The following is a 27950-nucleotide window of genomic DNA, read 5'->3' as shown; positions in this document are numbered from 1 at the left end:
ACTTATAATTTCAGTCTGAAACTTCTTGATTAAACAAACTGTTAAACGTTGTGTTTCTCTAGTCTTGCTCAAACTTACAATTATGTAAACTTTAACTTGAAATGTTTGTATTACTTTACAAACATTATCAGATCAGTCTTTCGTACCTTATTTGCTGATAAACGAAACGTCACTGAACTCGGTCCAGGTCTTGAAATTTCATTATTTGTTGATATAAAATTGGACCGATGAATGAAATCAGAAAAATTTTTGGTACAACTTGTATTTTTAAGAGTTACATGAAAGAGGTTTAGCACAACAGAAAGAATAATCGGTGAAATAAGTTTAAGGATATGAATTGTTGATGAAAAAATGACAGAGATGTGTTAAAATTTATAAATGATGATTAAGAATGACTTTCAAATATTTGCTTAGCAAAGTTAAGTAAAGAAAGGTAATGTTATTCACTTTCTTGAGATCCACTCAAAGTGTTTTGATTGTTGTTATTTAAGAGACAAATACATTTTTTGAAACACTATTAAAATATGAGTGCAAATTGTTTGTCTCTGGCGAAGAGTCTTAAGCTGGATCTAGTTTTTTTCAAAATTACAATGATCAGCATTAAAGACTCAGTCTATGTTTTGTTTATTTGTGAGTTCTTGTAAAAGCGACATATGACTCTTATCTTCGCTGGTGGATGGTAGGCCTTTGTCTTCTTGCTCTTTGATTGAAGAAACTTCGCCATTATCTTCAATACGGTCATCAGATGTAAGTCTATTGAACTCGATTTCTTCAGAAAGATTGTCAACATTTGGCCCAAGTCCTTTGTGAGATGGAGCGTAAAGAATCAATAAAACCACGACATAGTTATTCCACATAGCATAAACTGTTGTATACATGGCACTTGTCCATTGAAGCTCAAGTAATTGAGTTTCATCCTCCCAATGATAATTTTCATCAACGAATTGATTAGTAATGAAAGCTGAGATAGTTATACCAGCGCAAATTAAGGTAGCCCAGAGCAGAAACTTGAATCTGTAAATAATTCCTTGATAAACTAGTCGTCGGGTACTTGACATTGAAGGAAGTGAGCTTTGTTTCGAAGATAATGTGGCTCTTACTCTCGAGACTTGGTAGCAAAGGAACAAGAAAAATGCGGTGGCTGAAAGTATTGCTAAAAATATGAAGATAATAGCAAGATTAGATTCAACTTCCCAAATTGTGAAAAAAGGGTTTATCCATTGTATTCCACGTTCAATCGAATCAAAGAGAAATAAAGCTGTTGAAGCGCTCAAAATAATTGCTAATTGTTTGGCATAATATGATAGACAAGATCTTTGAACTCCATCTAAAAGATGTTCTCCTGTGAAAATGCACCAAAATGATAAAAGACCACTATAAAGGATTCCCTGACGAATATCACTTAGAAAGTTCATGAAGCCCAAGTCGTAAAACAAGGATAGATATTCGATTGGTGCATTGAGTTGAGTCATCACTACTCCAAGCATGATTATTGTTCGTTCGAGTAAAGTAGTTTTTCTGGAAAGTTGCTGAAGACGATTCCAATACCAAATTAGTGTGAGTAAAGTAATAACAAAGAAAACGGTTTTCAGAGATAGCCAAACTTTTGTGAAGCCACCATTCTGATGAATAGCAGCCAAGTTTAAGTCAGTCAGTTCAGCATGTCGTAAAGCTAAGAAAAATGAAAAAATAATTATATACTGAATTCAACAATGGATAGGGTAATTAGGTAACTTACTAGGAGATGATACAATCTGGATGTTGATTAGATAATAATCGTAGAACAGCGATTGCAATTCGAATAGATGAACCAAATCACAGTCATATCCTTGTTGATCTTCAAGCTTTAAAAAAAAGAGTTAATTTTTAGTTTAAAATTGAAAAATAACCCAAAAAATACATACCTGAGGTGTATTAATCCGACAATTTAAATTTCTTTTCAAAGGATTCTTCGAAGCAATTATTTTCCAATCATCATCGCCAGCGTCTTTGGCAGCCAATGTTACTTTCATACCAATTTCTTTCTTGATAGTTCTCAAATCGGCAATGGAAGTGCTTGAATCATCTGAAAAACTTCGATAACTGATTTCAAAAGTCAAAAGTGCTATCAAATTGGACATCCATCGAGAGTAATCAAGCCTGACATTCTCTCTAGCTAATGGTATTTGGAAAGCAAAAACAATCGGCTTGTTGCTAGGGAAAAGAGAGATAAAAATTATAAATTGGTAAAAGAATCATGAGAAATGTTTAAAAAAATTTGCTTACCTCTCTTTGGGTTTTTGACAGTTCTTTGATTCTGTGTTACCATTCACTATTTGATGGAAGGGTATAGCCAATTTTTCATAGTCATCGGGAACACACATAGTAGCCGTTGCCTGTTCAGTATTAGCTGGAGCTGGAGCTGAATTTGTGAGAGAGATTCAAGAAAAATCATGGATAAATAAAGAATAATGAATTTATGTGAGAATAAAAGAAGGAAAACAAGATGAAGAAAGTTGATAAACAAAAGAAACTCACCAATAAAAGCACCAATCAGGAAAGAAACAAATTGTATTACTAAAATGATGAAAAGAACAACCGCCAATTTACGATTGGAAAGATTTTCAAGAATTGTTCCAGCCATGATTAAACCAAATAAAAAATTTGATTAAAGGAACAAGAATTTGTTGTTTACTGAAAAATATCAAGAGTCTTATTTGAATAACGAATTTTATACTCTGCAAGATCTCTGATTGGTCAAATCTCATTGGCCAAAGAGAATGGCGCTTTTTTCATTTATCCCAATGAAGAAAAACCAAAGAGTAAGTTGTCAGAATGAAAAGCAGAGTTTGTGTGCAGAATAGTAAACAATGTTTACATGTTGCTGACATGAAATCTCGTTAAGCACATCTGGTTTAAATGCGTTCTGAATTATTGGATTAATAATTCTAATTGCTTTCTTTAGTAAAAGACCCAGCAGGACCCATTTTACCTCCAAATGACGGCTTTACTCTAAAAATGTGAGTATTTTTTTCTTTTCTTTTCAATCTCTTAATCATTCTTTATTTTTTATTTTACAATTCCAGTTTTCAAATTTTATCATTCATCCAGTAATGAGCTCTAAATCCCATCCCTTCTATTGAACATATTTCTTCGATGAATATGAAGTCTGTGAAGATTTAAATGGGAAACCTAAGAAAAATAAAGTAATTAAAGAGATTAACTTCATAATCTCTGATGGTACAGAGATTAAAAGGATTAAAGCGGCCAATGATTTTGATTTCTGAGAAGCTGGACTCTCAAATTTCCGGTGAAGGAATTTCTTAAAAATAATCTTCCATGGAAAAGAAAAGAAAGCAAAAACTGGGCCAGGCAGCCAAAAATCAAAGACTGCAAGGCTTATCAAATTGAGGAAACTAAAAAGAGAACTGACGATGAACACTTGCTAGATACATTTATAAAGATGATTCTGATCTCGAAGTTAATCTAAACGAATTATATGTGGCTAGAGAATTGTATGATGATCAAATGCTGCATATTTCCGAGAAAAAAGGCAAAAATACAAACGAGATCTAAATCAATAAATAACTTTTATTTACACAGATAAATCCATCATCATCTATATTTTTTTCTTTAACAGTAAAGTATTCCATAAATAGCAGAAACAATTTCTTGAAATCTTTCATGTGAATCAAACAAGTGATTATGGTCGAACTAACTGATTTTCCGTCTCTGATAACAATCACTATTTTACCAAATAATAAAAAAGTATAGTGATAAGGCCAATTATATGAGAATAAAATCCAATGTCAAACCAAGTCTCGATGACATATTTGGTAGATGTTTGCTGTAAAAATAAAACAAAAAAATGTAAACATTTTGTGAAAAATTGAATTAAAACTATTATAAAGTTACCTCTTCTCCTAGATTAAAAGATGATCCTAAGTAGGCAAGATGAAAAATGGCAAGTAGTGAAAATCCTAGGTTAATTATGATAACCCAAAAAGAGTTGTAAGGAGTAAATTTGTGCTTCCGAGTACAGCTAGGATTGTTGGTAACTGGCGATCTGAATAGAGCTTTGAAATGATTTATAAAAACTGAGAAATAATTCACACTAATTCTAGATTCAGTGTCTTCTGTTGTGTAAGAACAGGACTTCGCTTCAATGCATGTGTCAATTGCCGAAGCTAGTAAGTGACGAAGCAAACTCTCAATCCAAGTGAGAAGTCCTAGTGTCAGCAAAACACTCCATATCTCGAAACGAAAACCATGAATGAATGAACTGGTCGCATAAGTAATGAAAATTGATGAAGCCCATCCAAATTTGTCTTTGCTAGGTTTGTAGATTCGTTCCTTTAACCATTTATGCATTGGAATATCCCAAGCTATCACAACATCCACCAAAGAGCGAGGAAGTTCAACCATTGAAGGCTTGGCAACAGTAATCTCGGAGCCCCAAAAGTTATGAGCAGATTGGATTAAAAAACATACAAAATAGTGTGAAAGACGAAATTGTAGAGCTGTACAATAAGTTACGAACAATTTTCCAATCATCTGACATACACTTTCTGGCAGATATTGAGTGAAAACATCGACAATCAAATTTTCTCCTGAATTGATGACCATTAAAATTAGGCAATCGGACAATGCAAGAAATATAAATGCTTGGATGAATGATAAGATACTTTGTTTCAAGAAGGAGAAACTAGCATAATGATCGGCAGTGAGATGTAAATTAGGAGGAAAATAGCCACCAAGAGGTAAACTTTGCGGATGAATCAGGTAAGTTATTAATAAATTAAAATGGGGAACACTTTTGTCTTGATCGATCACTATAGTCTTCAATAGAGCTCTCAGTGAAAGTAATTTCATGGATGCAGACATCAAATGAATCCTCAGCCTGATGTTCTTTTCCGAACCAAACTGGTAAAGTAATTCATTAGAGACAATTGCAATGAAGACATAAATCCAAAGTGAATTGTTGACCAAATTTTTTCTAAAATTTAAAAGAGAAATTCCTAGCACAGAATAAATTAAGAATAAAACACTTAGATAAATACTGTCAAAATGATGAAAAATTAAAAATAATCCGCCTAGTAAAATGACAACACGGCTGATTACTTCTTTACGCTCTTTGTCACATAATCTAGTAACAATTTGAAGAGTAACTTTTAACCCAAGATTGACGAGCAAAGTGGTTAGTATTGTTTGATAAAAGATATCTCCAAAACTATGTTTAATGCAATCGAAACAGTCATCTAAAGTAATGTAGTCGTCGTAAACTGAAATATAAATAACGAAAAATCATTATTAATAATAGGCAAGTAAAAACAAATCGACATGATGTGTTCATGATACAATGATAAATTTGTAATTTACTTACATTCGTCAGTCAATGCGTTCTCCATGAAAGCTGATACTGATGTGAGTGATGGTTTCTCGAACACAACTTTTAATGATATCAATCATCGGATTCAATCAGAAATCCAGACTTAAAACAAATTCAATTTGACAATTCAGGGTTGTTTTAGTCTCTCAAAAACTAGAAAAGGCCTATGAAATGTACGGGCGCCATTTGGTTCCATGTTTACATGTAACCCATGGCGACAGTCTATTTACATGTAGGTTGTCATGGGTATAACTCTATAAGAATGTTGAAGAGATGTTTACATGTTGTTGACATGAAACTTGTGTAGTGCATCTGGTTAAAGTGCCTTCTAATTTATTGGATTACTAATTTAAACTATCCTGCTTCTTGTTACTCAAAGAATTAGTGGATATTTCCCTCTGCACTGCCGGCTTGTTTTACAAATGTAAGTAATCATCTGTTTTTCCTTTGCAATCTCTTTGGTCATTCAATAATTGTTTTTATTTTTAAATTTCAGCTTTCAAATTTTGTCAACCATTCAGGATGAGTTCTAAGTCTTATCCTCGTCCTATTGATCACAAAGAATACCTTCGAATAAAGTATGGGGCTGGTGAAGATTTAAATGGAAAACCTAAGAAAAGGAGGAAGAAAGAAATTGATGAAATAAGCAAAGAGACTAACTTCAAAATCTTTGATGATGATATTGAGCTGAAAAAGATAAGAAAGAAGAAAGTGATCGATGACTTGGATGTTTATTTCGGCGTCCAAGAAGACAGACCTGTTGTTGAAGATGTCATAGACGAAAGGCCGTTAGCTTTAAAACACAAGGATGGCAAAAATTCTAAGTGGAAGCCTTTGCATGACGATAAAGATGAAGATGAAACTAGTACAGATGTTCCGGTTAAAATGCGATCAGTTGTCGGAGAGAATAAAGCAGATATCAAGAAAAAGAAAGTTAATCATGGATTGACATCAGCTGGGGAGATGAGAGAGGAAAGGAAAAGATTAAAAGAAGAAGAAGCTCGAATGCTTGAAAAGCTGGACCCTCAATTAACTGGTAAAGGGGCTAAATCCGTGTATCGTGATAAAAAAACTGGAAGAGTTAGAGATCTTGAAAAGGAAGCTGCCAGGGAAAAAGAAAAGGAAGCTAAACACGCTGCAGAGAGACAAAAGTTCAAAGAGAAGACTGCAGGACTTAAACAAATCGAGGAGACTAAAAAGAGAATTGAAGATGAAGCAATTGAAATGGAGAAACCACTTGCTAGATATGAAGATGATGCTGATCTCGAAGCTCATTTAAAAGAGTTGTGTGCTAATAGAGAGTTACATGATGATCCAATGGCTGCATATTTTCGAGAAAAAAAACAGCAAAAAGACAAAGAAGATGAACTTAGCGGTGATAAAAAAAGTAAATTAGTTTACAAAGGATCAGTTCCAGCTCCACCAAATAGATTCAATATTCCTCCAGGTCACCGTTGGGATGGTGTTAATAGGAGTAATGGTTATGAACAAAAGTATTTCGCCAGTTTAGCTGAAAAAGAAGCCATCAAAGAAGAAGCCTATCGATGGTCAACCGAGGATATGTAAATAATGTAAAAACCTTAACTTAATGCTGTAAGCTTACATGGACATGTACAATTCAGTCTAAAGGAGAGAAACAGTCATTTTTATCATAAAATTTTGTCCCAACAACTTTAATTAGAGCCATGCTGACGCAGAACACAACATTTTTTTATTTAATTAATTTTAACATGATGAATTTCAAAAGAAACTGTTTTTCTCTCTGAACCTAAATATTATTTAATGTCCCTCAATGGACATTATATTTTATGAAAAGGGTTTCGATCAGAGCAATTACTCCGCTAATCGCTCGACAAGATCCATAATCTGAGGATCCTTCACCAGAAGGAATTAATTAAACTCAGGTTGTGCAGAATCGTGATCAGTCAAAAGATTCTGGGAACTTAATTTTTGGTTATTTTGGAGGAGGAAGAAGAGTTTAAGCTCTTTTTCGCCTCCACCTAAAAAAATAAAAGCAGATTTTATTCCAATCAGATTTGTGTCCAGCTTTCATTATTTCAATCAATTTTTTTAATTTTAAATTAATTTTAAATCTCCCTGAATATTTCCAGAAGTTATCATAATCAAACAATTGCTTTATAATAAGCATACAACCCTCTTCACGCTCAGTTGAGAAAGTTTTCAAGTCAAGGCTTTGCCTTTGTTTCACTCAATTTGAATATCTTAACAACGCTACTTAATCAACCGAAACGGCGATGTTCATCGAAGCAATCAAATCTAAATTGTAATGATTGATCAATTGATAAACTGTTACAATTTTGATTAGCCAGAAAAGTTCATGATTTTGCGAAAAATTAAGAGCAAGTGTTGAGCCGATTTGCATAAAGCTTACGGAAATGGCTGATTTAATGCCTATATCATCTAAATTTTGGTTAATTGTCTATTCATTCAAATTTTGATGGGCGTTATGATCAAAAATAATGCAAAAAAGAGAGAAATAGAAAGGAAATGATCGAAAGGAAAAAAGAAAGGAAAGGCAAATGTAGACACTGAAGAAATATCTGATAGTCTCTTAGTAGCAGCAAAACGATTACACATGATAATAAAAGCCGATCAGATTTACAATATTACAATTAACCGTCATTAGCCCTCATCTTCCAAGCTGTTTCTGCTCATCATCTAGTCTTTTTCCCTGTTCTCTTTCTTCTTCTCTGTCTATTTATTCTTCTGGTAGCCTTTTTAAATCACTCTAAGCATCTCTCTCTTTACTCTCACCTGTACTTACTCTTTCCCTGAAAGTCATTTTGGTCCCCTCCATTTTTTAATTATCATTCAATTGTTAATCCAATATACTTTTATTATTTTTGTTTAGTTTAATCTGCAATTAATTCAATTAATTTAAATTCATCAAAATGGTAAGTCTGTATTTCTGTTCTATCCTATTGAATAACTCCAGCAAAGATCTGACCTTTTTCCTTTACCGTTTATCTTCATCTAGTTTTCTATGCTTCTCTCTATGCTTCTACCTTTAAATACATTGATACATCAATACATACGTTGTAATGTTTAGGACCTTGATCGCTCTACTCTTAGATTTTTGTCAATAATCAAGTTAATCTCAGAATTTAGAGCTTAAAATCTCGCCCATCTTGCCAGTTTTCTCATATTTACGATGATCTCCTTTTTCCAATCATTCAGAGTATTTTTCTTTCATTAATTACTTTGATAGCTCAGGTTTACTATAGTGATATTTACACTTGTTTCATTTCACTCAGTTTGTCCTTTAAATGACTTCATTCTAATCTACCATCCGAATTACTCTAGCACGCCCATTTGATTATTTACTTAACTTTTATACTAAAAATTGTTATTTTTTTAACCCATTTATTTTCATTCTTTCGTTTTTATTCGATCGCATTTGGATATTGTGCAAAACCATGCGTTGTAAATACTATTGGCTTCGAAATCACCACTTCGATGATGTTCAATTCTATTTTTCTTTGGATCTTTTATTGTCTTCAAGGCTGGGGCTATGGAAAGAGCTGATAAGCTTCCTAAATTAAGGGATGTCGAAAATGAAAAATTATACGGATATGTCCAAGGAGTTTCAGGTTGTGTCGTTATTGCTGAAAAAATGGCTGGTGCTGCTATGTACGAATTGGTCAGAGTTGGTCATGAGGAATTAGTAGGAGAAATTATTCGTCTTGAAACAGATTTAGCAACCATTCAAGTTTATGAAGAAACATGTATGTTTTTATGATCAAATTTTGAAACCATAACAATTTGTTGCCATTTTGAGGCTGCTTTATAACTCATAATACTTTATTTTTTTATTGTTTAGCTGGTGTAACTGTTGGTGATCCAGTTCTCCGAACCGGTAAACCATTATCTGTTGAGCTCGGACCAGGTATTATGGGATCTATTTTTGATGGTATTCAAAGGCCTCTCAAAGATATTCATGATCTTACCCAAAGTATTTACATTCCAAAGGGAGTCAATACACCCTCTTTAAACAGAGACATCAAATGGGACTTTTTCCCTCAATATGTCAGAATTGGTAGTCACATTACCGGTGGTGATGTTTATGGTTATGTTCATGAAAACAGTCTAATCAAGCACAAATTAACACTTCCACCAAAAGCAAAGGGTACCATCACATTCCTCGCTGAACCAGGGACCTATGACATTACAGTAAGTTTTCAATTTATAATGTGTTTCTATATTACTCATTCTTCTTCTTTTTTTATTATTTAGGATGTTATCCTAGAGACCGAGTTTGATGGTGAAAAATCACAGTTCACTATGATGCAAACTTGGCCAGTTCGTCAAACCAGACCGATTACTGAGAAACTTTCTGCTAATCACCCTCTTCTTACTGGTCAAAGAGTACTTGACGCTTTGTTTCCTTGTGTTCAAGGAGGTACAACTGCCATTCCAGGAGCTTTTGGTTGCGGTAAAACTGTCATCTCACAAGCTCTTTCTAAATATTCCAACAGTGATGTTATTGTTTACGTTGGTTGCGGTGAGAGAGGTAATGAAATGGCTGAAGTACTTAGAGATTTCCCTGAGTTGACAGTTGAAATCAATGGAGTTACTGAATCAATTATGAGACGTACAACATTGGTAGCCAATACTTCAAACATGCCTGTCGCAGCTCGAGAGGCTTCTATCTATACTGGAATCACATTATCTGAATATTTCCGTGATATGGGTTACCATGTCTCTATGATGGCTGATTCAACCTCACGTTGGGCTGAAGCTTTGAGAGAAATTTCTGGTCGTTTGGCTGAAATGCCTGCCGATTCTGGTTATCCCGCTTATCTTAGTGCAAGATTAGCCTCTTTCTACGAAAGAGCTGGAAGAGTAAAATGTTTAGGTAATCCAGAAAGAGAAGGAAGTGTAACCATTGTAGGTGCTGTATCACCACCCGGTGGTGACTTCTCCGATCCCGTAACCTCAGCTACTCTGGGTATTGTTCAAGTCTTCTGGGGATTGGATAAGAAACTTGCACAAAGAAAACATTTTCCATCCATTAATTGGAGTTTGTCTTACAGTAAATACACTCGAGCTCTAGATGAATACTATGAAAGAAATTTCCCAGATTTCGTACCTCTTCGTACTAAGGTTTGTTTCCATTATTCCCTAATTTCCTGATCTTGTCATTAATTTACTTTCATTTATCTGTCTTTAGTGTCAACAAATTCTCCAAGAAGAAGAAGATCTTTCAGAAATTGTACAACTTGTTGGTAAAGCTTCACTCGCCGAAGCAGATAAAGTCACATTAGAGATTGCTCGTCTTATCAAAGACGATTTCTTGCAACAAAACAGTTATTCTCCTTATGATAGATTTTGTCCTTTCTGGAAAACATGTGGTATGTTGAAAAACATTATTTCATTTTATGACTTGGCAAAACACGCTATCGAAGCTACCGCTCAAAGTGAGAATCGTATAACATGGTCAATAATTCGTGAAGCTCTTGGTTCAACTATGTATGATTTAAGCTCAATGAAATTCAAGGTAATTTCATCTTTCCAAGTATTTTTATTGAAATTGGCTTTTGTTTACTGAATAAAATGTTTTTTTTATCTCTTTAGGACCCAGTTAAAGATGGTGAAACCAAGATTCGCCGCGAATTCGATGAACTCGCAGAAACAATGCAACAAGCTTTCCGAAGTCTTGAAGATTAAATCTAAACCCAGTCAACTTAAGTTCTACATGTATTTGATGGAAAGAAAACAGAATCACGTTGAAAAATTATCATCAAAGGAGAACAAATATTTAAACCAAAAAATAGCCTTGTTGTCATTGTTTTCAGTTTTACTTTGTGTGCACCTAAAGAAAAAAATGATTGATTGACTGAGCAATAATGGAATGAAATCATGTTTTTGTGTTTCTAACGATAAAATCGTTATCGTTGAAGAAATTTTGAAAATCTAGTATTATAGACCTTCCCTTCTCTCTTCCAACTATCCTTTTCCTTTCTTTTTTGTCACAACTCTTTATGAATTTCATATTTTAAGTCATGGATTTATTGGTTATATATACATTCAAATTCCAGAAAAAAATCATACAAAACACGAATCACAAATGCATGGTATATAAATACTAATTATCCAAGCCATAATCAAGGAAATAAAATGTAATTTAAACAGAATTATTGTTTCAATTTTCTATCAATTTATTTTTCATCATTCGATTTATTGTTGATGCAATTCTAGTCTTATATTGCTCTCACAATCTCATAACTAATTATTAAACTAGAGTGTCTGATGAAATTTACACATGCATCATGTATGAGACACGAGGTTGAATAATTTCCTTAGATTTCAGTTCCAATCAATTTATGAGATGAGTTGAGCATTATTTTTACATCAGTCTAACATTGACTTGCGTTTTGAAGACATTTTTTTCTGACTTACTCAGAACTTGCAAACATTATTCGGTCAAGAGTTCAAATCCAAATCTCTTGTAACATGATTAAGTTAAACAAATAAATACAAGTCAAGACTACATTTATGGTTTAATAATGCAAAAAGTAATTAGTAATCAGTAATTAATAATCAAATGTTAATCTCAGATACGAGAGTATCTTTCTTAATGAGTTTAAGTGAAATGATAAAAGAGCTGACTAGAGATTAATTTTCATATTAAGATAATTACAATAACCCTTAATTATATTCTATATAAAATTAACCAAAATAAGTCGATGATTAAATTAGGAATTTTAATTGCAAAATTTGTTTCATGAACACTATTATTTCAACTTAACGAGAAATGCAAAACTCAGTTAATCAGTGGAAAGATAACACGAACAATGAAAAAGTACTTTCTATTCAATTGTTGACCTCTACAATTCAAACAAATAGCAATCAAGAAAACTAATCGTCTAAACCTCATCAGATTTTGATCAAATGATTAAAATTGACAAGATTGTTAACCATCGATATACTCAAATTACAAGTCGATACATCGATAACCAGAGACTTTTAGTGAGGAAAATTATTATTATTTATTGTCGATTAATTTTCAAAAAAATTCTAGAGTAAATATTATGATGATATGAATTCAGTAGTTTAATTGTTAATTGTTAATTCATTTTCTTGGCTAAATCCTCGAAGGGCCTGCGTTGGTTACTTTAGTAACCAGTTTTTGCCACTAGAGAAACTGTTTACCTAGTAACCAATAGCTGAGCGAAAGCATTCTGTCCAGACTTTAACAGAATGATTTTTGTTGCCATTCAATCGTTGAATTCAATGCCTGAATGAGCTTCTCGGGATATCACTTCATTCTTCCAGCTCTTTTTTAGTTTTTTTTACTTTTTGTGTACAAATTGGTGTTTTTTTATTCTATTATTTATGTCTTCTGCTACGCCAAAGAAATCCCCTCTGTTTACTCGTTTAAAGTCATCTGGTAGTGAATCCGCTGATCCTGATGGCGGTGAAGATGCTGCAGATTCAAGGGACAACCTTTTTTACTCGATTAACGAGCGTCCAGTTGAAAACATTCAACTTCCATTTTTCTACAAATCGCATACCATTACTTTGTTAACATCTACATTCATCCCGATAATTTATTTTGCTTTCACTCGTAACACTGAAGAGAGTTTGAGTGACAATATTTGGGCTGGAGTCAAGTTCATCATTTTTTTATCCTTAGTAATAAGTACTCTTGCCTTTCCAAATGGACCATTCACTCGACCTCATCCTGTCATGTGGCGGATGGTTTTTGGCATCAGTGTTCTCTATCTTATGGCTTTAACTTTCATCCTTTTTCAAAATTATGATACTGTCAAATCTATGCTGAACTGGGTTTTCCCTGATCTCGAAGACTTTACAATTGATGGAGAAAAGGTGACCTTTAATTCGTTTATTAATTTGCATGGTTAATTCTTATACTCTAACCTTAATTTTTATACAATAGGAATATGGTATCAATTGTTCCGATGTCTCTATTGAAAGAGTTTGGAGTCATGTGGATGTTTTTGCTTTAGGGCACTTTTTTGGTTGGACTTTGAAAGCCATGTTGATTCGCCATTATGGAATTGCTTGGTTAATCAGTGTTACTTGGGAAATTACTGAGATGACTTTTTCTCATCTATTACCAAATTTCATTGAATGTTGGTGGGATGCTTTAATTCTAGATGTTCTTATCTGCAATGGAGCTGGTATTTGGCTTGGAATGTATATTTGCAGGAAATTAGAAATGAGAAAATATCAATGGGAAAGTATAAAGTGAGTTGATCGGAAGTAAATCGGAAATGAACTATCCTTGCTATTTTAAATGTTTAATTTATACCCCATTAATCGATTTTTTTTGTCTTCTCTTTTTCAATCAGGAATATAAGTTCAACTAAGGGTAAAATCAAACGAGCTGTTCTTCAGTTTACCCCAGAAAGCTGGACCAGCATGAAATGGCTTGATCCTTCTTGTACATACATCAGATACTTAGCAGTCACTCAACTAGTCATTTACTGGCAAATCACCGAACTGAATACTTTTTTTCTCAAACACATATTCGAAATACCTCCTGGTCATCCTTTAAGCATAGGTCGTCTTGCTATTATTGCATTGATTGTTGCACCTAGTCTTCGACAATATTATGTTTACGTTGTCGATGCGCGGTGCAAGCGTGTTGGTAGCCAATGTTGGGTATTTGGGGCCATCATGTTTATTGAATCAATAATCTGTATAAGATTTGGACTTGATTTATTCGCTCAAACTCAGATAAAGAACATAGCTATTTGGATAATTATACAGGTACGTAGCACTAGCACATTATCTTCTAAATTTTGATAATATCTCACCTATTATTTTATTTTTTATCTTTTTTTATTCAGTTTATCCTCAGCATAGTTTTTGTTTCGCTAGGAGTTTGGTGGACCAAGCTAAACAGTCGTAGCCAAGACCATTCATCTAGAAAAGATAGATGATAAATAAATGTCTTGAAGAACAAGTTCAAAATCGTAATCTAATTCTTAATTTTCTGAAGTGTATCTCTTGATGTGTGTTGGTGGACGTATCATCAAAAATTCTCACAACTATTCTAGGAACTCCGAACCAGCCTTTCGCTATCAAAATGCCAAAAAAAAATTAGGCTCAACTAGTTCATAAAAGGTGTAAAAAGTTTTTATCTACATGTAGATAGATGTGCAATCTATTTTTTTGATGATCGTAATAATTGATTGAATAATAACTGTAATAATGCTACAATCAATACAATCAATATTTGACTTAATCTTTTTGACGATCTTGACGATTACTTGGAAAAAAGGCTACATTTTTGATTAATAAATAAATTACATAACGTAATAGATTAATTTGAGAGACTAAAAAATATCAAAGGTGTATGTAGAAACCATCTTTATACAAATGATAATGAAATACTTGTTCTACAAATTCATTATTTTAAGAAACTTTTGAAAAGTATCGAGTTTCATTTAATTTTCGTCTTTGACTTTTGATGGTTTATTATTGCTAATACCATCACCTCCTTCATCAACACTATCGCTGTCACCATCACCATCTTCATCATAATCATCATCACCAGGAACTTCTTCATTCATTTGTTCCAATCTTTCTAATTTCTTTTGCAATTCTTGATCATCTAAATCGGTAACAACTTTAGGTGCTTGTTTAATAGAGAAAATTCCTCCAGCTTTTGTAATTGATTCTTCTATTTCTTTTAAGGCTTTATCTAAAGTTGCTAAACCAAATTCCCTTTCCATAGTGTGAGTTGTAACAACATAAGATGGAGGGGCTATCAAATTAATCTTGATTGGCATCTCTGGTGAACCACAAGCTATTCCTGCACGTAAGGCTGCTTTAACAGCATCAATACCTTCATAGGTACAACAGCCAACATCAATATCAGCTCTAACTTTAACTGCTTGTGGTGTCAATTTTCTTTTAATGTGAGTAACAAGAGCCTCTCGTGTTTTGTCATCAAGATCACATTCATCCAATACTGAAGCATCATTGACAACAAGCTTGAAATAGTCAAATGCACAGCCTTGTTTCTTGTATTTTTCATCAAAATACCATGCTGTACGCTCATAAAGATCCTCTAATTGATCATCAGTTTGATAACCAAGTATTTCAGCCACATGGCGAAGAATACTATTAACAGCTTTACTTTTGGCAAATTTTTCTTCACATCTAACTATATCCTCAGGTGAAACTCTTCTCTTGGATAAATCAATGTATCCTTTATCTTTGTCAACACGGATAACAACTACACATTCACTTCGTCCAATTCTGATAAGTTTGTTGATTGATCTAATACGACGACGAGACAGTTCAGAAAGCAGAATCATGCCTTCAATGTTGTTATACTCCAATAAGTCAACGTAAGCACCCATCTCGGCCACTCGACGCACCATGACCATAGCAACATCTTCTACTTCAGGAAATTTTTGTTTATAAAACCGACAATTTAAATTAGGCATTTTAACTTAAATAAAATAAAATATTAATAATCCAAGAGATATTTCAAATTGTAACAACAGTCCGGTTAACAGATAAACAGCTTGTCGCAATGATGTAATTATCGCATTTCCCTATTATAAACAAGGGTTTCAGCTCCATCTTGAGTCTTCGCTTTCAACAAAACAATCCATTCCCTTTTCAAAATTTTTCAACCTAAAACATCACCACATTTAGTTATTATTTCAAATTTAAAAGATCAATCTCCAATGTTAAAATTTAATTTCAAATATACAAAACGCCTTTCGATATCAGTCTGCGAAAATATATTCTTATCCCAGCATTAACACAAGATCGCATTCGACATAAGAATACTTACACAGCACTTTGATCACTGATTTAGAGATGTCAGATCTTTTCACCAAAGCAGTAAATCCAAAATCATCAATTATGTACAATTTAAACCAAATCAAAATCGGAACAACTTTTCTCCGATCTTTTAACAAAGCACTAATCAGTCTATTAAAAGTGCAATAAATAAAAATGAAAAATGCCATTTGAAGCTCGCGATTCAAATTGCGAGCAGACCATTTGACCAGATGCTTAAGAATTAAATACTTTACTTAAAAATGTAAAAATGATACAAATTTAAATTTAATTTTATTCGGTAGTAATTGCCATCGTTCCAAACCAATTATTCCTAAGTCCTAGTAAAATCAACTTTATTTCCGTGATTTATTCTTGGAGGTTTGCAAATCCAAGTCATTTTCACGATAAAGCTAATAAATTCCATCAATTAATGATAATCATGATAAAAAATATCACATGGGTTACTCATTTACATATCAAATATTTGACCCAAAATATTTAAATTTCAAAAATTCAACAACGATGAAAACTGTTGAGAAAAAAGCCTTTTTTTAAAACATTTGCTACACCAGCAAAATCATCTTCTGTCAGTAATGAAAATTAAATGAAACTAATTTCTAGTCTTAATTTTTGATTCCAATTGCTTATATATTAATAATTCCAGAATTCAATGATAACTCCTGGGCTCAAAAATCTCAAGAAGCTCAAGAATCTGTTTCAAGTCAGTTCGGCAAACTCAATACAAAAATATGCCTCAAATAACTTTGAATCACGAATGGATATTGCAGATCTTAGCATTTTCAAACCATACTTTTTCAACCACCTTAAAGTTATTTCAAGTTAAAAATTTATTTCGTTATTGTCTCATGAAAAATTCATATTCCATCACATCTTAATACATATCATTGACAAACTAATGATGATATCATTTGTCCTTTCAATAAGACTAAGGTTCATCTCAGTGCGAAGGAAAATTAAAAGTTAAAATTTAAAATCTTTGCTAAAGCCTCGAGTGATTGACAGTCTTTTACTTGATACCCAATGAATTTATTTTTTCGAAGTTGAGGGTTCGACGTTTCTGTATTCTATGCAATGAGGACTCATTATGGATCATGATTTAGATACAGATGTAAGACTAGAAATTTTGAAAAACGATTTTTTCCACAAAATTTTTAATGGCACAAACTTTGGAAGCTTGAATATTTTAAGCTTGATATCGAACCATTTCACGAAAAAACAAAGCACGCTAAGAAGTAATATTCAATCTAAATTGGAAGAGGATCAAAAGATTGATCATCGTAAAAAGGTCGTGCTTTATTATCGTTCAAATCCGAGTTATGATAGAAATTTTAAAAAAACGATTTTTTCCACAAAATTTATAATGGCACAAACTTTGGAAGCTTGAATATTTTAAGCTTGATATCGAACCATTTCACGAAAAAACAAAGCACGCTAAGAAGTAACATTCAATCTAAATTGGAAGAGGATCAAAAGATTGATCATCGTAAAAAGGTCGTGCTTTATTATCGTTCAAATCCGAGTTATGATAGAAATTTTAAAAAAACGATTTTTTCCACAAAATTTATAATGGCACAAACTTTGGAAGCTTGAATATTTTCTTCGAAATCTGATTTTAATAATTCTTCATATTTACCTGAAGAAATAACGATTTAATGAACTGCTATTCGATGACTTTGAATTTTAAATTTCAAAAAATCAAATTTTGAATTCATTCCTAATTTCATACAACATTTAATGCGACTTCATTAATACTTGAATGTAATAAAAAATCAAAATCAACAGAAAAATTAAATTAAAAAAAATGGGAATTGGCTTCGATTTAAAATAAGAGCAATCAAAGGAAAACAAAAAGATTGAAATTAAATGTTATCGGAATTTTTTAATTTTCAGATTCTTTAAAAAATAAAAATTGATATAACGCCAGAAGAAGAAATGTTAAATGTGATTTTAAAGGGAACTGGCTATTAGCTTGATTATACGATATCTCTCAGCAACCTTCCCTAGTGAATAATATTCATCAATATCGATTAATAATATATAATAGACCCATGGCCAAAACCCGGATAGCTCCTATTATCCTAATTGTAAATAAAATTTGAATCATATGATTGTCAAATTACGAATCAATGGATACATCTTTAATTTGCACAAGAGATATTCCCTTAGACCAATACAAATCCCCTTGAGTTGGAATTTTATTTTTAATTTCAAATAATTTGCTCAAATGGACGGCATTAGCAGTCGTATCCTTAATACTCCGATGCCATAAAATGTACATGAACAAATGGCAAAGTACAAGAAAAATTAAAATGAGAATGAAACAATTATTTAAATTTAAAATCTGTTATTCCTGATGAGTCCAATATAATACCATTCAGGTTTCAAATTATGAAAAAATCTATTATAATTTATTAAACTTAACATATCACAGATCGGACAAACATTATAACAGTTGCACCAGTGCAGCTGCAGACAGTAGTGGGCATTTTTGAGCCACACCGCTATTTTAAAAACCTTGGAAAGGATTAACGACTGAATTGGAACAAAGATCACTTTTAGTTTTGAAATATTGCGAGTTAAACCTATTAACACTCTATTAGTTGAGTAGATTGGTTAAAGTTTTAGTTATGGCTAGTTGTATGAATAAATACATGGCTTCCTCTATGTTTAAGTGACTTATCCATGAACCCGAAACCCGCCGAGGGTATAACCTTGGAATAATCTTGATTTCCATGAAAACAGACTTGGTCATTGATTTAGTTTGTTTAAATTTCATATTAAATTTTACTGAAACTGAATAAGTGATGTATCTAGTTCGCTTGTCAGTTATTAAACCTAGAGATGAAGGAATCGAGATGAATGGTTCAAGAAGACGACAAGGTATTTTGGAAAAATTTTAATTTATATTACCAGTTAATTTCACCAGCTTTCCAATGATAGTTTCTAAGGTGCTCTTGAATCCTCTGCCACGAAGTGAAAAATTTATCGCTATATTTTTTCTGGTTTAACCCAATATCAGTTATTGAGATTTAAAATTTAAATCCAGATGAGTTGAGGTTTTAGGACAAATAAATTGAAAAAAAGTCATTTTAAACAGCAAATTAGTCTGGTAAAATTTTTTGATATCAGGGTGATATTTCATTGATATAGATATTAAGAGTGTAGATATCGATGTAAATAGGAATCACATTCACTGAAAATTGAATAAGATTTAGGGTTATACACAGAATGCTAGAAGAAATTTCAAGTTATTCCCATGATTAAGTTAAATATAAATTTTATTCCGTATTTATTCCGGATTTTTTTAAAAAAGCCAATTGTTTCAAACTGGTTCTTAAAAATAAAATTTACAATAAAGCAAGATTGAGATTCGACTTTGACGGGAAGGTTTCGAGAAAAGATCTTTTTTAACCAAATTAATTATTTAAATTTGAATAAAATTTGATAATTCAACTGTATTATTTTATTCATTGAAATGAAAATAGAAGGATTACTTTTTAAAAATGAATGAAGTTGAATCTTAAGTGATTTATTTTGAAACATATTTCAACTTAAAACCAGATTTAAATGAATTTTCAGTTATATTATACACTTTTATACACATTATTGATATAAGATATTTTTGCCGTTTCTGTTTTTCAAGACTCTTTTCGCATATATTTATTAATACCGTTTTGGTATTTTTCTAGCAAAATTTCTTCGAAATAACATTTCCAGGTTAGGACAAAATTCAACATTCAAAAATTTTCCCCTGTAAACATGACTTTACGATTCGGACACCTAACATTAAGCGCTGAATATCCACTTAATCTGGTCGATGATTGTCTTTATGAGAAATTAAAAATGAAACTTGTCTTTTATTATGTGTTTTGACTAGAGGCTTAACTAGTGTCTTGACTGCATCGACCTCTGACTTGTCAAGTGGTTCAACTTCTGACTTGGAAAGGGGTTCGATTTCTGACTTGACTACAGACTCGACTACAGGCTTGGCTAGTGGCTTGGCTAGCGGCTCAACTTCTGACTTGGCAAGTGGTTCAACTGTTGACTTGATAAGGGGTACGATTTCTGAATTAGAAAGAGACTCGACTTCTGACTTGACTACGGGCTCGACTACAGGCTTGGCTAGTGGCCTGCCTAATGCCTTGCCTAGTGGCTTGCGAGGCTTGAAGACACCGAGTGAGTTACTGGTTTCTAACTGGTTACAAACTATTATGGCTGTTGCAATTGAGAGTAAAAACGCACTTAAAATTCCCACGACAATAAAAGTCTTTGAGTAGGATGAAGCACTTGTTGGACAGTTAATGCAGTGAGTGATTTGCCAAGAGCTTATTTTCAATGTTACATGATTGTGATAAGGATCGTCTGGTGAAAGGTAAACCACAGGTTCACAAGTTAAAGTTGAAACAGAAGTGAATCTAACTTTTGTGCATGGTGTAACCTCTTTTCTGGTTGCATCGAAAATTTCAATTGCTGTAAACTGTTTGTAATAAGAAACGTAATTGTAAAGTAGCAAAGTCAGTATTTGTTTGGAAAAGGAAAAATCGGCTGAAAGAATGATTGGATTTTTGTTTTGGGTGAATGTCCATGTTGAGGAAATATTAAAGTCTGGACTCAATAGAAGGGTAGCATTTACTTGAGTTGCCAGATTAACCGGTGTTAGACCATGAGCTGCTATACACCTGAGATGGGTTTCATTAAAGTAACTACATTTATTTGGAGTCTTTGACTTGCTCGTCACTAAAAGCAATTGAGAAGCAAATAGAGGCGAGAACTCAGAGCCAATAATAAGGATTGGATTCAAGGCACCAGCAAAGGTTGAACCCAAAGTGCCTTCAATGGTTGGCATGGGAAGTACACTAAGCTTCAATGTCTTCCAATCTCTACCCGTCAAAGAGACCACAAAATCAACAATCGTACCATTTACCAAGCCTTGGGTTTGATTAAACTGGGGCATCAGACACTTGAATCGGTGCGCTTTATTCTTGAAACTAACTCTATCACATTTGTATATGTTTGCATATGTCTCTTTGTAGGAAAGGCTTGTTGAATTGATGTGTTTTTCATGTATATTGGCATAGTCGAGTATAACATTGCTTTGTTCCCCCATGAAAACATATTTGGTGTAATCTTCAATCTCTGGATCAATTACTTTTGAAACATTTGCTGTTATTTGGAGATCAACTGTGTTTCCACAATAGATTATCGTTACAAGATCTAAAGGTGAACCGAAAATGAAATTATCAAAAGTTCCTGTTGTACAACTGACCATTGAATTCATAGGATCGATTGTCGTGTAAACTTTATTCAAACAAAATATAGTTGCACCAAGAGAATCGTTAAAAGTGACGTTTAAGTCCTTAATACTAGCAACCTCTGCTTGAAAATAAATTGAAATCTTTTCATTGATTGAAACGATCTCCTTTGGGTCAAGTGATGTAAAGTGAAAATAAAAATCTTGCTTGCCGCATAAAAATTGACAATAGACACCCAACCAAAGATGAAATGAAATAAAGCAATAAAACTGAGCTTCCAATGAGTTTACACCAATCAAATTCATGGTGAACTGAACATTTTAAGCCAATCAACCAAACAAACTGAACACAAGATTATACAATTGTAAATAAACATTCAATTGTTACTTTAAAATCTCAATCTCATAGCATCTTCAATAGCAACCTTTAATATCCACTTTTGGGTTTTGCCTAAACCAGAAAACAAAACATTGAAACAACCAAAACACCAACAAGCTTTTCAAAGGCAACATCCTTAATAGTAAATCTAATGTTTCGTTTAAATGGGAACAATTAACCTTTAATTGGGTTCTGGTTTTGCTCCATGTTTCACCATTTCATTGAACCTAGACTTGATTGGGTTTTGTTTTTGTTGATTTATTTTGAAACCTGGTTAAACTGTACTGGTCAATCTTATTGTAATTTAATTCCAACTGATATAACTTGGATTTCATTTGTTGACATTAAACCCATTGAAATATCAAGTGGAGGTGAAGCTGTTAAAATATCTTATAATACAGCCTCTTCAGCTTTAACTTGGAAGGTCGATAAAATTGAATTTGAACTGGCCTCAACTCCAGGACCTATTATCAACTGCAAAACCATTAATATTACAATGGGAATACAATTAATAATCAATTGTGATACAACACCAGTCAGTAGTTCACTAGATAAAAACTATGAATTCAACAGCTCTTTGAATCTGGTTGTCAAATTTGGATGTCTAGCTTCGCATTTTGATTACGATCCAATAACAATTTCAACATTTAATTCAAATAGACTGATTGATCCACACATTACAAACCTTCCTCCATTCATATTTTTGAACCACACAACCATTTTTGAATTAGTTTATTTGGTTAAACATCCGCAGCACAATATACACTTGGAGTCATCTTTTACCCAATGCAATGAAACGCAATCAACTCCAAACAGAGCCAGATTTGTTTGTAAATATTTTCTTAAAACCAAAGTCGAAGCTCTTGAATTGGATGTCAAGATAAATGGTAAAAAGTATAAAAAAATTCCTTGTAATGTTTTTCCCGCTCCTGTGTTGAATAGTGTTGTTGGTTCAACCTTTGGTGGAGCTAACAACCCAATCTTCATCATTGGTAATCATTTTAACGCTGCATTTGACAGTTATATTTACTTGAAGACCAACCTTACAAGTAGATCTAAATGTATATTGGTCAACTCAACCTGCATTCGGTGTTTATTTGGACTCGGTGTAACACCGGTTAAAGTGAAATCTCATTTTCCCTTTACAATATTTTTCAATGAATTGACTGAGTTCACCAATCAAGCTCTTGGTTTAACTGTGAACCCAAACCCAATAATCACTTCAATTTCCTATTCATTTACTCAAAATCTTTTGTACACAAATATTATTCACTTCAATCCTTATTATAAATCTTTTACATATTTTCGCATCTTCGACCCAAACCGTGAAGGTTACATGAGTTGTAACATTTTAGATGAATCTCAATATTACTATCAGTTGGTTTGCAGGCCTTGGGCCAAGTTGGCTGAAAAAGGATTCAACAGAGTCCATGTGAATATCAACATAAGCGATTGGATGATTTCTTATAAAATTGTGGTTCGCTATCAAGATGGACCAGATTATCAGTTAATACTTACCTATTCAATCATGACCGTTTCGGTGTTTGTGATATTAGCCTTAATTACCTACTTTTGTTGCCTATTAGCAAAGCCTAGTTCACCTATTAATGGGGTGGAAATCGCCTCGAAAAGTCTTGTATCCATTATATCAGTTCTAATGAGCAAACGCGAGGAAAAATCAACAGCACTTCAAGATGTTGAGTCATCAAAAGTCGATGAACATAAATCTCAAAAGCGACTGAAAAACACAAAAATGAAGGAAAAGGTTGAATCAGAAAAGACAAGCCAACATAAAAGGCGAAGGAAAAGTGTATCAAAAAACCAAGGCAAAGAGAAGCGGCGAAAATGAATGACAAAAGTTCAGTTTGACTTGAAATTTCATGAGAAACGAGAGAAAATGTTTCATTTTGTGAATTTAAAATTAAATTGTAAATAATTTTCACAAGACTTAATGTATTACTTTGCTTTGAAACAATTCACACCATATTCAACACACATTATATCAAGATCTGTACAGTTTCATCTCATGAGAAGTATTTTGTTTTAAATTTTTAAATTTTTTGATGAAAAGATTCGAAATAGTTTACACTTTTCAATATTCATCATCGAGACGATTGCTCTCAGTTATTTAATTTCGCTGCTTAAAGGGAAGCTATAAGTTAGAGATAATATCTAGAATTAAGTAGCTCCATTTACATACAGAATTATATCTTTTATCAGTAACCGTATCCGAAAATTCATATGATGCTGCAAATACTGTTGATTAAATTAATGAGAAAAGTCGGATTGTGGAAAATATTTAATATTTGTTTCTGAAAATGAAACTTTTCAATTGTAAAACCAAATAAAATTTGTCTAAATTTAGTTGCAAATTGATTTATTTGTAATTAGATTATCGAAAGCGAATACCAGAAGAAAAAATAATTTAATCTGAAAAATCAACAAAAAATTTACTATTTCTGTCCACTCCTCGAACAATTCAATATGTCCAGTCATTTTGTTCTTGAACCCGATGAAGATATTGCTTTAAAAAATCAACCATTTAAAGACTCTTCTCAGTTAAACTTTCTGTGGTAAACGATTCCTATGTGTTTCAATTGATATCAAAATTAAATTTTAACAAATGGTGTAAAATAATAAAATTTAAATTTATATCAGTAACTAAAGGATTCTCAGTTATTTTACATTGTGATATTTTTTATTCTTATATCATATATCACCATGTTAGACTCATTATTTAAATTTTAATATTCAATTTAACGTTTATTTGAGGTTCAGTTTCAAAATGTTTTGTGTAGAGGAACGAGAAATGTTAGTTTTTTTCCCAAAAAATTGCTAAGATCCAACAGCTTACAAGAATTGTAACAAATCTAAATTTTTTTTGGGTTTACAGTGATAATTAGGGGTAAGGGCAGTCTGGATTTATGGACATTTTTAATTTGAATTTTAGATGAATTCCAGAATTAATTGAACCTCTTGAAATCATCTTTCGTACCAAGTGTAAGCTTTTGTTTAGCTTTTTATTTAATGTAAATTTTTTTGACTGAATCCATAATCTTGATGGTCTGGAGACCGGCTAGTCATTAAATTTAAATTTAAAAAAGATTTCACCAAAATTTAAATTCTCAAATTTTCTCCACTTGCATGGACAGTCAACAAGTACGTTTAATCTTATCAGTCGCATGAACAATTGAACTCTAATAAGTGAATGTCATTGAAAGGCAAAGACTACACTTCTTAAGGAAATAAATATTGATTTAAAAACCAATGCTTCTAGCAGTGCTTTTACTATAAGTAAGTTTTCTCGTGAAATGGTACGATATCAAATTCCGAGCATTTCCATTTATTGTAGATCTAAGCACATAGCACACTCCAAACACAAAATTAGATGAAAAGATTGAAAAACATGTCACAATTTGAATAGATTTAAAGGTTAAATCAAAATTTTACTTACTTGGGGTGTGTTGACATTTTTGTTATTAACTGATAACTAAAAATTCAAAGTTAAACACAAAATTAAGAACAGAGAACGAAACAAATCTTTGAAACTCTGACTGATTACTCTGATGTCTTTATTTTTCCCTACTATAGAGAAAACTTGGAAATTAATTTTAATTGTTCCCAAGTCAGAGCGATTAAATAAATTCAGCCATTTGTTAATTTAAACTAATTGCTTTATTCTTATCTGGCATATTTAAAAATGCTATTTCCCTGTGAAGGTTCGCATCCGAAAAATATCGTTATACATTGTCCCATATTCAAATGTGTACTAAAGGTGCTAAAATCAATCTTGAAACAAGGTTTTAAATCTTGGCAAAGATCATTTGATTCCGTTGCTTGGAGTTGATGAGACAAAATGATATACGATAAAACAAAATTTGAATTCAACTCTTTTGTCAATGGTTTATTTGTCAATGATAATCCTGATGTTTAGGGCTGAGACGGCTCAGAATTGCTATGTTTCTCTCAATTTTTTGACCAACATTGTAAACACTTCAACTTCAATATTATAGTCTGAAATTAATTGACTTATTTTTAAAGTCATTTTTGAAACCAGAAATTGGGTTATTAAAGTGAATATTTTTAAAAATTAAATTTCATGCAGGTCTGACGGGACAGTTAGTTTTATAATAAATTTCAATTTTAAACTCCTGAATTTCATCTTCATTGTTAAGAGTGACTTGTCTTTGATGACACTTCAGAAGGAATCAGAGTTTTTAAAGTTGAACAGATTACATGAATTACTGGAGATGAATGAGCTTTAAGGGAATCTCAACTCTTTCTGATGTTTCCTCACTGGACTTGAGTCGGGTTCAATTGATTGCATCTAATCATTTGAATCCACAATTGACTTTTCCCTTTTTCTGGACATTTGATTTTACTAGCAATCAAGTCCCTGAAGTGATCTAAAACAATAACAACTGGTTTATACGAATCCAAATTCATAGTTGTCGGTAAAAAGAGATTTATATTCACCTAATTATTGTAAACCTTAATGAATAATAGTGTTAGACTCATTCAGGTTGTTATTAACACTAAAAAGACACAATTGTCACATTTATGCACAAAATTGACACAAACCGTAGAAGAAAATGGACAAAAACGGGTTAAAATTACTTTCTTCAAAATTTAGACTCTGTTGGTTTGTTGAGAATTAAAAACTGAGTCCGTTTGTGCGATTTGAAAGTTTCTCTGCCGGACAGTTTTCGAGGAAATCGAGTTCAAAGTTGAAACTTTGATCGCCTTTTGTACACTTGTGTGGCTAGATTTTTTCGTGAAACTCATTTTGTAATTGTAAATTTTTATAGTCAACCAGAAAAGGTACTTATTTCGATAAATGAACTTTTCTATTTCTGTAAAACAGATCAAATTCGATTTTAATTTAAACCGACTTTTTTCTGTGACCATAATAACTAGCAAGTTGAAACTTATTATTCTTTAATAAAAATTGTTATTACACAGCATGAAACGAATGATTTTTCCAACTTTCCAACAGTTCTCTTGATTTTGGCCATTGGCCTTAAAACTTTGATCCTTATTATTTCGACAATGGAATTACCTACAATCATCATTCTTTGGGCGAACATTAGATTTTATTATAGACTATTAATGATTGAAATATTAAATCATTTTAGATCCTTTAAAAAGAGCCGTAGCATTGTATTACTTATGTTACCAAATCTGAGCTTGATTTATAAAGTTGAATAGTTTCTCAAAAACAAATCTTGATTGTTAGAAGGATATTCGTCATTAAATCAATAGCTCAGATTTTATTTGGTATTCAATCATATTGTATTATAGCACATAATAAAATCTAATGTTTGGCCAAAGAATGATGATTGTAGGTAATTCCATTGTCGAAATAATAAGGATCAAAGTTTTAAGGCCAATGGCCAAAATCAAGAGAACTGTTGGAAAGTTGGAAAAATCATTCGTTTCATGCTGTGTAATAACAATTTTTATTAAAGAATAATAAGTTTCAACTTGCTAGTTATTATGGTCACAGAAAAAAGTCGGTTTAAATTAAAATCGAATTCGATCTGTTTTACAGAAATAGAAAAGTTCATTCATCAAAATGTATACATTTTCTGATTCATCATCAAAGGTTACATCAGCGAAATGAGTTTCACGGAAAAATCTGCTTCCATAATTGTACAAAAAGCTATCAAAGTTTCAACTTCGAACTCGATTTTCGCAAAAACTGTCCATCGAAGGGGTTATTTAAAAGCACATATGGGTTTAGTTTTTAAATCCCTACAAACCTATCAAGTCTAAACTTCATTACTTACATTTTCGAGTCTTTTGCAGTACTTTTTGTTTTGCATTTGCAAGTTTAACCAGAAAATTGGTTTATTTACCAAGAAATGGGTTTATATGAGTTTGTTTTGTTGAATAAGTTGTTACTCTTGCATTTAGAACCCAAAAATCATGACCCAAATAAGCTAATGGACATTTGTTTGAATGCATTGGATTTTTAACTAGTGAAGGATTAAGTTGGTGAAAGATCGCTGACTGTAGATGCTACCATTCTCCAAATATCGAGGTTCGAAGTTTGTAAACTAATGGCCGAAATCAAGAGAACTATTGCTGAATCCGAAAAATCATTCAACCCATAATGTTTGCAGACAATTTTTATGAAC

At 32.3% G+C, this 27950-nt stretch overlaps 6 protein-coding genes, 1 long non-coding RNA gene and 1 other non-coding gene across 9 annotated transcripts; 4 read left to right on the top strand and 4 right to left on the bottom strand.

Annotated features, from left to right (window-relative positions):
- Positions 1 to 247: 247 nt before the first annotated feature.
- On the bottom strand, positions 248 to 2685 carry wls (Wnt ligand secretion mediator). Its single transcript, XM_015930217.3, has 5 exons — positions 2518 to 2685; positions 2266 to 2401; positions 1905 to 2193; positions 1739 to 1844; positions 248 to 1672 (listed from the first exon to the last, which is right to left on the bottom strand). Exons 1-5 carry the CDS (start codon positions 2621 to 2623, stop codon positions 609 to 611), a joined length of 1701 nt encoding a protein of 566 aa, XP_015785703.1. The 5' UTR covers positions 2624 to 2685; the 3' UTR covers positions 248 to 608.
- An 867-nt stretch (positions 2686 to 3552) lies between these two features.
- por (Protein-serine O-palmitoleoyltransferase por) lies at positions 3553 to 5539 on the bottom strand. 2 transcript variants are annotated; one of them, XM_089269210.1, is made up of 4 exons: positions 5363 to 5539; positions 5040 to 5261; positions 3895 to 4997; positions 3553 to 3826 (listed from the first exon to the last, which is right to left on the bottom strand). In XM_089269210.1, the coding sequence occupies exons 1-4, from the start codon at positions 5385 to 5387 to the stop codon at positions 3725 to 3727; spliced, it is 1452 nt and encodes a 483-aa protein (XP_089125336.1). In that variant the 5' UTR covers positions 5388 to 5539; the 3' UTR covers positions 3553 to 3724. The 2 variants fall into 2 exon arrangements, with proteins under 2 accessions (XP_089125336.1, XP_015785704.1); XM_015930218.3 differs by having other exon boundaries at positions 3895 to 5261.
- A 100-nt stretch (positions 5540 to 5639) lies between these two features.
- On the top strand, positions 5640 to 7399 carry LOC107363053 (uncharacterized). The gene is made up of 2 exons (XM_015930220.3): positions 5640 to 5792; positions 5865 to 7399. The coding sequence occupies exon 2, from the start codon at positions 5891 to 5893 to the stop codon at positions 6932 to 6934; it is 1044 nt and encodes a 347-aa protein (XP_015785706.1). The 5' UTR covers positions 5640 to 5792; positions 5865 to 5890; the 3' UTR covers positions 6935 to 7399.
- On the top strand, positions 7179 to 7369 carry LOC112538977 (U11 spliceosomal RNA). Its single transcript, XR_003082482.2, has one exon. It is a non-coding gene; the product is annotated as a U11 spliceosomal RNA (small nuclear RNA).
- Positions 7400 to 8139: 740 nt separating the features above from the next.
- LOC107363049 (V-type proton ATPase catalytic subunit A) lies at positions 8140 to 11523 on the top strand. Its single transcript, XM_015930216.2, has 6 exons — positions 8140 to 8283; positions 8892 to 9114; positions 9210 to 9559; positions 9623 to 10492; positions 10560 to 10886; positions 10964 to 11523. The coding sequence occupies exons 1-6, from the start codon at positions 8281 to 8283 to the stop codon at positions 11054 to 11056; spliced, it is 1866 nt and encodes a 621-aa protein (XP_015785702.1). The 5' UTR covers positions 8140 to 8280; the 3' UTR covers positions 11057 to 11523.
- Positions 11524 to 12614: 1091 nt separating this feature from the next.
- Pss (phosphatidylserine synthase 1 homolog l(3)77CDf) lies at positions 12615 to 14681 on the top strand. Its single transcript, XM_015930219.3, has 4 exons — positions 12615 to 13219; positions 13290 to 13600; positions 13705 to 14125; positions 14206 to 14681. Exons 1-4 carry the CDS (start codon positions 12725 to 12727, stop codon positions 14296 to 14298), a joined length of 1320 nt encoding a protein of 439 aa, XP_015785705.1. The 5' UTR covers positions 12615 to 12724; the 3' UTR covers positions 14299 to 14681.
- A 23-nt stretch (positions 14682 to 14704) lies between these two features.
- On the bottom strand, positions 14705 to 15892 carry LOC107363054 (eukaryotic translation initiation factor 2 subunit 1). Its single transcript, XM_025161010.2, has one exon. The coding sequence runs from the start codon at positions 15811 to 15813 to the stop codon at positions 14806 to 14808; it is 1008 nt and encodes a 335-aa protein (XP_025016778.1). The 5' UTR covers positions 15814 to 15892; the 3' UTR covers positions 14705 to 14805.
- A 25-nt stretch (positions 15893 to 15917) lies between these two features.
- On the bottom strand, positions 15918 to 16309 carry LOC149093516 (uncharacterized). The gene is made up of 2 exons (XR_016199844.1): positions 16170 to 16309; positions 15918 to 16006 (listed from the first exon to the last, which is right to left on the bottom strand). It is a non-coding gene; the product is annotated as an uncharacterized LOC149093516 (long non-coding RNA).
- Between the last annotated feature and the right edge of the window lie 11641 nt (positions 16310 to 27950).

This window comes from Tetranychus urticae, chromosome 3 (genome assembly GCF_039701765.1).
Source record: "Tetranychus urticae isolate SD_2017Ah chromosome 3, NJAU_TeUrti_SD_1.0, whole genome shotgun sequence".
Lineage (NCBI taxonomy): Eukaryota > Metazoa > Arthropoda > Arachnida > Trombidiformes > Tetranychidae > Tetranychus > Tetranychus urticae.
Note: the sequence above shows the minus strand (reverse complement) of the source record. Positions and strands in the feature narration are given on the sequence as shown.